This window comes from Gavialis gangeticus, unplaced genomic scaffold (genome assembly GCF_001723915.1).
Source record: "Gavialis gangeticus isolate Ggan-Ray unplaced genomic scaffold, GavGan_comp1, whole genome shotgun sequence".
Lineage (NCBI taxonomy): Eukaryota > Metazoa > Chordata > Crocodylia > Gavialidae > Gavialis > Gavialis gangeticus.
In genome coordinates this window covers 11,014,799-11,023,235 of record NW_017729001.1, presented here as the reverse complement: position 1 = coordinate 11,023,235, position 8,437 = coordinate 11,014,799, and the positions used below count along the sequence as shown (strand labels likewise).

The 8,437-nt window shown below is 44.3% G+C and overlaps 1 protein-coding gene across 1 annotated transcript in view; it reads left to right on the top strand.

The window, feature by feature from the left end:
- The window catches only part of PXN (paxillin), a 31,549-nt gene that overhangs the window by 4,499 nt on the left and 18,613 nt on the right, over window positions 1-8,437 (top strand). The window contains exons 4-6 of the mRNA XM_019506631.1: window positions 291-430; window positions 645-846; window positions 1,481-1,616. Coding sequence (XP_019362176.1) covers window positions 291-430; window positions 645-846; window positions 1,481-1,616 — 478 coding nt within the window. The remainder of the gene's footprint in view (window positions 1-290; window positions 431-644; window positions 847-1,480; window positions 1,617-8,437) is intronic.

Below are 8,437 nucleotides of genomic sequence, written 5' to 3'. Positions count from 1 at the left end.
ACTCCAGAGAGACATGCGCATGGTGCCCCCTGTCACTGATCACGCTTTTCCTGCTCTCCCCAGCCCCAAGCAGCCCCTTGCAGGCTGGAACAACGCCAGCTGCAAGGGGAAACCCACAGTTTCCCAGGTTGTTTTCCTTTAAAGGGGGAAATCATGGAAAGTGGGGAGATCCATGGTTTTCTGCAGGAAACAGAAAACCTGGATTCCTGGTAATTAGGAAAGCTGAGATGCAGCCTGTTTAGTGAGGTAGGGGGACTAATATCATACTCCTCTTGCTCTCTTGACTTCAGTTTTCCCAACAAGCAGAAGTCTGCAGAACCATCTCCCACCATGACAAGCTCCTCACTGGGCAGCAACCTCTCAGAACTGGACCGACTGCTTCTGGAACTGAATGCGGTGCAGCACAATCCCCCTAGTAGTTTCCCAGCAGGTAGGAAGTGGTGACCCATTTATCAGTGTTATACCTGTAGATATCTGGATCCTACCCCTCACTGTAAATCCCCTTCTGACTTTCTTGCTCCCATGCTCTTTTCATCCTCCTTATTGGCCTCTCCATGTTGCACCTGCCTCTGGGTCTGTTGAGAGAGAGGTAACTCTAGTTGTGGAGTCTAAATGACTTTCTTTGGGTTTTTTTTCTCTGTAAGATGAAACCAACAGGAGTTCCTCACTGCCTAGTGTGACTGGACCTCACTATGTCATCCCTGAAACCAGTAGCTCTTTGGCAGTGAAGGCAGCACCTCCTACAAAAGAGAAGCCAAAGCGGAATGGAGGGCGAGGTATTGAGGATGTGCGTCCCAGTGTGGAGAGCCTTTTGGATGAACTGGAAAGCTCTGTGCCAACTCCAGTGTGAGTAGTGACCCTGCTTGTGCTCATGTGGGTGGGATTTGGAGCTGGAGCAGAATGGGGATAACTGTTTAGTGACAGCAGAGTAGAGTGTGTAGTGCTAGCCTGGGACAATGATCTCTTTTCTTTGAAGAGGGAAGATTTTCTCTCTCCAAACTGGGAAAAGTCCAGGAGGAAGACGAATGCTGTGGCTGTGTCTGCTTTTGTTGTTAGGTTTCCATTTACTGCAGCTGTTGTTTGTCAAAAACTGCTAATGTTGAAAAAATAAATAACTGTTCATGGGTTATTTGACCATTAGAGGCACATATTCAATCAAGGCCAGGAGCTGATTGAAAATTGTCTTCCTTGACAAATAAAATAGTTCAGTTCATCCTAGTTTGGGTCCTAAAAGTTGAGCACCCACATTGCAGACAGATTGGCACCTTTGGCAGAGTCACAGCGTGACAATTCTGTGGCAACTGGTTTCCTGAGGTGGGAGGTCTTTCTGGGCTGGGGCATGCTGAGAGTAGGGAGGGGAATGTGGAGGAAATTGGCCTGATGCTGTTCCAGAGATAAATGGAAAATATCAGTAACTGAGGGTGTCAGTCAGGGGTTTCTCACCAGTGTCACTTTAAGGTGTAATGTTTTGCTTTGTCAGCCCTGCAATCACTGTGAACCAGGGTGAGATGACCAGCCCACAGCGGGTCACCTCTAGCCAGCAGCAGACTCGCATATCTGCTTCTTCAGCCACACGAGAACTGGATGAGTTGATGGCATCCCTCTCTGATTTCAAGGTAGCCACATGTAGTAACTTGCCTTCTGCTATTCTCCGCCACCTTGTCTGTTAGCTATTTCTTCTGAGAACCTCACATTCACCAGATAACCAGTGCTCCACTTCCTCCTTGCCCTAGTCAATTTCCTGTTGCACATTTGAGCTGTCAAAGTGCTGCTGAAGGTGTTATCAAATGTTATCAGTGTGGTGACATCTTGTGTCTGAACAATGTAGTCTTGGTGACTTAATTTTTCCTTTCTGCAGATCTGTCAGGGTATGCAAAGATGGTGAGCACAGATATTTCTTAGTACAGTGTGATTTATTTGGTGTTCTGCAATTTGAGGGGAACCCATTCCCTATCTACTTACTAGCAAAGATCCTCCCCCCACACTCTGTTAAGGGTGTTAACACTCTTTTGTGTTGGATTTTAGTTGTGGGTTTCATGGCAAGCAGCAGGAAGACTTAAGGGCTGTAATCTTTAAAAAAGAAAATCTCCTGCCATTCAGGTAAAAGTGGAATTGATGTTTAAGCCTCTTGAGCATTTCTCATCCACCTGTCCCTGTTGGAGCACATTCTGAAATGAAACTATCACTATGGATTAGACCTGTAGTTTATCTGCTTCCATGGCCAGTACCGTGTGCTTCAGAGGAAAGTTGCAGAAAACTATAATGAACAAGTAAAGGAATAACCTGCTGATAGGGGATGTTAGCAGATGCCTCATGACCTGAGGCATGAGGGTTTTATTTCTCATCCACACACATTTGTAATCCTTATTCCTTACAATTTGTAAGTTACTGTGAGTTCATGGCTACAAGATATTACCTAAACCACGAGCAGAGCAAAATTTAAGATTCCCCTTTATTAATTGTGATGTTTGCTTTTTTGGTTGCACCAAGGCTTTCTCCTGTATTAAGGAAGGGAAAAGCCGAAGTGCCTGGTTGACCTTCTTTGTACTATTTCTTGTGTTGCATGCCTCTTGCTGTCTCCATTTCAATCCCCTTTCTTATCTCAGAAAGTTCCAACTCCTTCAGGCTTCTAATGTTGTTGTCAGCTGTCTTGAAACCGTATTCCTGCCTTTGTATTGTTAGATAGGTAACCAGACCTGAAGAGAATATTCCAGGAGAAGAGGGTACCATGCATACATATAGTGACATATTTTGAATATAGCCTTCCTTATGCACCCTAAAATCTTCATTTTGGCTGCTTGCAGTGCATTGGGTTGAGGCTTTTGTTAAGAGATCCGTAACATTGCCCAAATCTCTTGGGTAGTTGCAATTAATTTAGATCCCAGGTAATATGTGTTTTGTACTCTAAATTGAAAGGAATAATTTACATCATTTTGTCTTTGTCAGTACCAAATTTACTCTCCCATTATAGGGGCCATTCTCCTAATCCTGTTAGGATCCTGGTGAAGTTGCTTAGTCTTCTCTAGTTTTGACTAACTTGTGTTATTGTCAAGTTGGCACCTCAGTATTCAGCTCCTTTCTTTTAAGTTATTAGTCCCAGGCCCAGTCCAGGGCTTGGGATGCATTGCTATTAACTTTTTGCTGCGTTTAAAATCAGCAGTTTAATGTCAATTGTCTTTTTCCATGCAGCTGAGGAAGAAAATTTCCTCTTGTATTGATGGCTTTTAGTTTTTAAGGAAATAATTGAAGTCAGGGATGGGGATAGGAAAGAAGCAGCAGGACAAAATATTTGTCAGGATATGTCCATAGCATTTTTGTTTATATTCAGGGAACAAAACTTCATGTTGTCTGTTGGCAGCAGGCAGGTATTCAGAGGTGATTTTTTTTGACCAAGAAACCTCCTCATGCAACATAAATACCTCAGTCTACCATGTTTCTTCTACAGAAGAGGCATGTAGAGCATGGCATCTGTAAGCCTAGGCTCTGTATTGTTTGCAGTCTCTGGAAAGGCAATTAAACAGGTATCAAAGGTAGTGAACACTGCATGAAAGGAGGGAGTTTAGTTTTGATCAGAATGTCAGATTCCCAGAATTTTGTGCCCTTTTGGTTGTTTCATAGCTGCAGCACTGGGTGAAGTGTGGGAGCACACTGCGAAGTTCGAGTTGGGCATCTAGGTTCCTGAAGTCACGCTGGTACCTTTCTGTGAGACACCGGTGGACCTGAGTCTCTAAATTTTACTTCTTTAGTGACATCAAGAACACACAAGCATTTTGGAATTTGTCAGAAGACAGGGCAGGATGACTCCTTAGAGACTAATCTGTTTAGAGAGTCTCTAAGGGGCCAGCCTGCCCTGCCTCCATACTAACTTCAGATGGACATGACTAACTACCTCTCTCAACTCAATTCAGTGTTTGTCATGGTCTCTTTTTACCTGTTATTGCAATTACCCCTGCTCCCAGTGATTTCTTTCCCTTCTCCTTCCTTTCTTAGTCATCTCATTTTGCCCTTTCCATTCCCTTCTTGTTTTTGACCCCTCAGGTCAGCTCCCACGTACCAGCTCAGTTGCAAAGTAGAATTGGGAGGTTCTTCATCCTGGTTCATATTGATTGTACTAAGCGCAGGGTGGGAGCAAAGCTTTGAATATGAGGTGGTTGATGCCCTGCTCTTTGTATGTTGCAACTGTGAAAAGCGAAAGGCTTTCATTACTTTGAATCTCCAGAGAAGAGTAGAAAGGAAGTGCTAAGGAAGTTAATCAGAGCCAAAAGGGCAAAGTCCAGGCAGAAATTGTGTTGGGATGGGTTGTGTGTGGGAGGGGTTGCAGGGAAGGATATTTACTTTTGAGTTTAATTTTCCTCAAACCATACAGTATATAGGTGCTCTTGCAGGTTGATGCATTAATTTTTCTCATGTGTTGCTCACTTAATGACATGCTTGGTTTTTTCATTTGTAGAATCCATTTGATTTGGATAATGCAGCTTCTCAATCAGCTGGGAGGGAGGTCACATAATGCGCTTGCGTCTTTCACCTTTAGGATCTCTGTGAAGTAATGTCTTGCTGTTTGTCTTGGTGTCAAGGTTAACCAGTCTGCTGTTGTAATGCATCTTTTTAGACATTAAGTGCTGCTCTCTTTTTGTGGTTGGATTTTTAATGCGTTGGAAATACAGCTGCTAGAACAAAATAACAACATGTCCTTGCCTTGAAAATGACTGAATTTTAGAAAAATTGGGGATAAGCACAGGTAAATAATCTGCATAGCAGTTACTTTTACAGGGGCACCTGTGCTTGGCAAGTCAGGTGCTATTTAAGGAAGAATGAATATGGAAAAACTCCCTCTGTGCTTAATAGTAATGAATAGATTGCACTTTTAAATAGCATCCATCATTCCAAATTACTTATGGACTTTACCAGCTCTTTCTCAGAGGAGTGTCCTGTCACCAGTTATTAATACCACCTTCTACTGCCCTTGGGAGATCTCTCTGAGAAAATCTAATTTGGATGCTTACTAGATGCAGTCCTGCTTAGTTTGTGCAGTGTGATGTCATGAGCAAATCCCATGATTACAGGGATGCTTCCAAGATGTGGGTTAAGTTCAGGCTTATGTGGCTGTAGGTAAGGACCACAAGATCTAGCTTTAGTTGAAATCTGTGACAGACTTTTATTGCTAGCTTATACAGTGTAACTCTGTTGCTAACTTTGTAGGGAAGAGGGCTAGAAACAACTTCTTTTTTTAAAAACAAAGCTGAGAATAATCCTTCATATGTTTGAATCCCTATAATCAGGGTACAGTGTTGGACCTTGTTAAGTACCAATAGCTGGTTTGAAAGAGCAAAAAGGAAGGCATGCTAATCTTCATTGGGGAAATATGAAGAAGACCTCTTATGTAGGAACTGGGAGAGATCAGGTTCCTCCAGTAATGATTGTTTGAAAGGGTTTTGTAAGTAGAGGAGAACTAAAAGCCAAGCCTTGACTTTGTCGTATGATATTTTGGAACAAAACTGAGGCTTTTCTCACCAAATGTAAGAAATGTGACTTGGCTGACAGGAAAGACAGCCAATTCAGGGCTCCCCAAAGTGCAACCTCTGAAGTGCTAGAAAGTCTCTTGAATTCATCATGTATTAGATCCAGAGGCGAGACTAATGATTTGAGCAGGCCAAGGCCTGAGTCATCTACACTTGCTATGAATGCCCTGAGGCTTTGTTTTTCATGGCTGTGAACTCAACCAACAGGAATGTCCTATTAGTGTTTCAGGGAAGACAATATTATAGCCTGTTTGCGTTGATTTTTTCACGTTGAAATTTAAATTTTACATGCTTGTGACTGACTTGGAACAAGTTGCTAATGTGACCCTTGGTCACAGTCTGGGTGATCTGGTCTTCCCACAGACCCACCAGCCCCATTTGGAGGAGAATGAATTACTACTCTTCTGAAGTAGAGCATAAAAACCACCTCCAGGTACACAATCTCTTCTCATCCTCGGTGCCCTCCACAGAAATTATGCAATATGGATCAGATTCCACTCTCAAACTTCCTCCTCTGTCTTCCTGGCCATCCTGATGGCTTTGGATCAGGAGGTTTCCTTGGTTTGGAGGACTTAATTGTTCAACCATTTTGTGTCTTGTTTTCTTTCTTTCCTCACTTCTTTCTCCATGTCTTTCTCTTCCCTGTTCCTGTCTCTCTCCTTTTTGCAGACTAGTTCTACCATGTCTCTGATTTCTGAGCCTTCCCTGGAGCCAATTCCTATCTCAGCAAATACAGACTCAACCAACACTCTCCTCAATACAGCTTTACTGTCTCCATTGGTATACCGTGCTACAGGCTACAACAGGGACTTGCCAGGCCTGCCAACACCTGGCCCCTTGGAGGTCCTTCATATTGAAGAAGAAGGCAGTAGCAGTACAGTTTCAGTTACACCAGGATATTCTGTCACCACTCCACAGCTCCCCTCAGTGACTTGGTTGTTGGGTCCTTCACACTCAGAAGTTGCTGCCATTTCTGCTACTTGTATGGAGCAAATGGCTTCTGTGAGCCCAGTTCAGTTGAGCAAAAAATCTGACTCTGCTAAAGAGACATCCCAGTCTATGCTAGCCTCTGGGATGGAATTTCTGTCTGTGCCCATGAATACAGAGGCCTGGAGTGAGGGACTGGGTGAGACGACAGTCAATGAAAAGGAGCAGAGAGCTGAAACCAAGCTCTCAGCAGTTTCTGTTTCCGACACTGGCACGACTGGCCAAGCGAAGGTGCAGAAAACCAAAGAATCAGAACAGCATGGCCTGTTCAGGGATAATTCAGCCTTTCCTTCCCAGAAGGAAGAGACTGTGGAAACAAGTTTAGATAAGCTTTGGGCTCTAGAGCAAGCTATGCTTGCACCAGAAGTATATGCTGAAAACAACCATGTTCTTACAAAGCCTGTGTGTGAATCTCCCATTGTGGCACTGGACCGGTGGGATATTTTCCCAGATACTAAAAGCCCATTGGGTCTTGTAGTAGAGCAGGGACCAGTCCACAATACTGAAGTTCAGCATGAAAGCAAAGCAAAAGGCTCTCCTGATCTGGGTCAGGGGAGGCAGGGCAGAGACAGAACTCCTAGAAAATATGGTCCTCATCAGAGCAAGCCAGGAGCAGATCAGGAAGGACAGCATTTCAGAAGCTCAGCAACCACCCCAGAGACTCCTGAAAATGTGTGGAAGGATGAATTGGACCTGCTCGCTCTCTCCACACCACCTGTTCAGCGGATTTCTGCATCAGGCCAGGCAGGCATTGTGTGAATGTAGAATGTAGAAGGAATGGGACAGATCCTAACCGTGATTTTTGGTAGCGCAGTCAGCTGTCTGTGCATGGTGTGAATTCATTTCGAGCTGTTTGATAGCTTACTCCAGACTAACAGCATGTTGTTCTGGAGCATTTGGAGTAGTAGTACTGGCAGCTAGCATGGCACAGAGGTCAGGAAAGCTCCACTCATAGCAGCTTTGTGGTACCTTTTTGCATGTTGATCAGCACTTGGTTACTTAAGCACTACAGAACATGAGCAACTTCCATGTCTGCAGTCTGTCTCATAGCTGGAATGAGGTAAGTCTGTGATCCATAGAGGCCCCTCAGATGGAGCAGCTTCTTCCTAACGGCTGTTCAGACTTGAGATGGCAGTTTCTCACCTGCTGGCTTAAACATGAGCCTCTGAAGGTATTAACACTGGACCTCATAGTGTTTCTTTTGTGCTGGACAGAAGTGTCTGTGATGGGGAACTACCTTAACCCACCCTTGGGTAATGCTCAGATACAAGGCAGCTGCTATGGTTCATGGTAGTGTTGAAGTTTCCTTAACATCCAGCATGGGGGTCCTCTTGAACTGCAGCTTTTTACCTCACATTGTTGCTCCCTGCTGAATAATCTTTCCCTGCCTTTTGTAGCCAGAGTTATTTTTGGCTGCTGTGACTAGCTTGACTGGGTTTTTCCTTGCACTGAGTCACTGCTCTAGGGTGTGCCAAGAGGAATTCTGGCATTGTGGAATAAATGCCATCACTCTTCCTGCTCACAGTTGTCACTAATGGTTTGTTTGTGCTGCTGCTGCATCGTGGGGCTTGCTGTTGCAGTGCTCTTTTCATTCTGAAACTCCTACCTTGTCATTCAGATAAAATCTGTAATCAAGAGGACAAAAGAGACCTTAAATGTGCATCCAATGTATCGTGACCTTTCCCCAAGGCGTAAGCTAGGCCCAGCCATATTTCACAAGACTGAGTCCCAGGATCGCTTGATTGAAGAGCTACAGGACAAACTGGGCATCAGCAAACAGGAACCAGAAGAATGGAAGAATCAGGACGACTGGCTGACCGAGGGGGTTATTATCACTGCCAGGCCACAGAGGGAGCAGCAGGATGGTGGACAGCAAGTAGAGAAGGTAGAGGGTAAAAACGTACAGTAGACTCCCGACTTACGCGAGTATT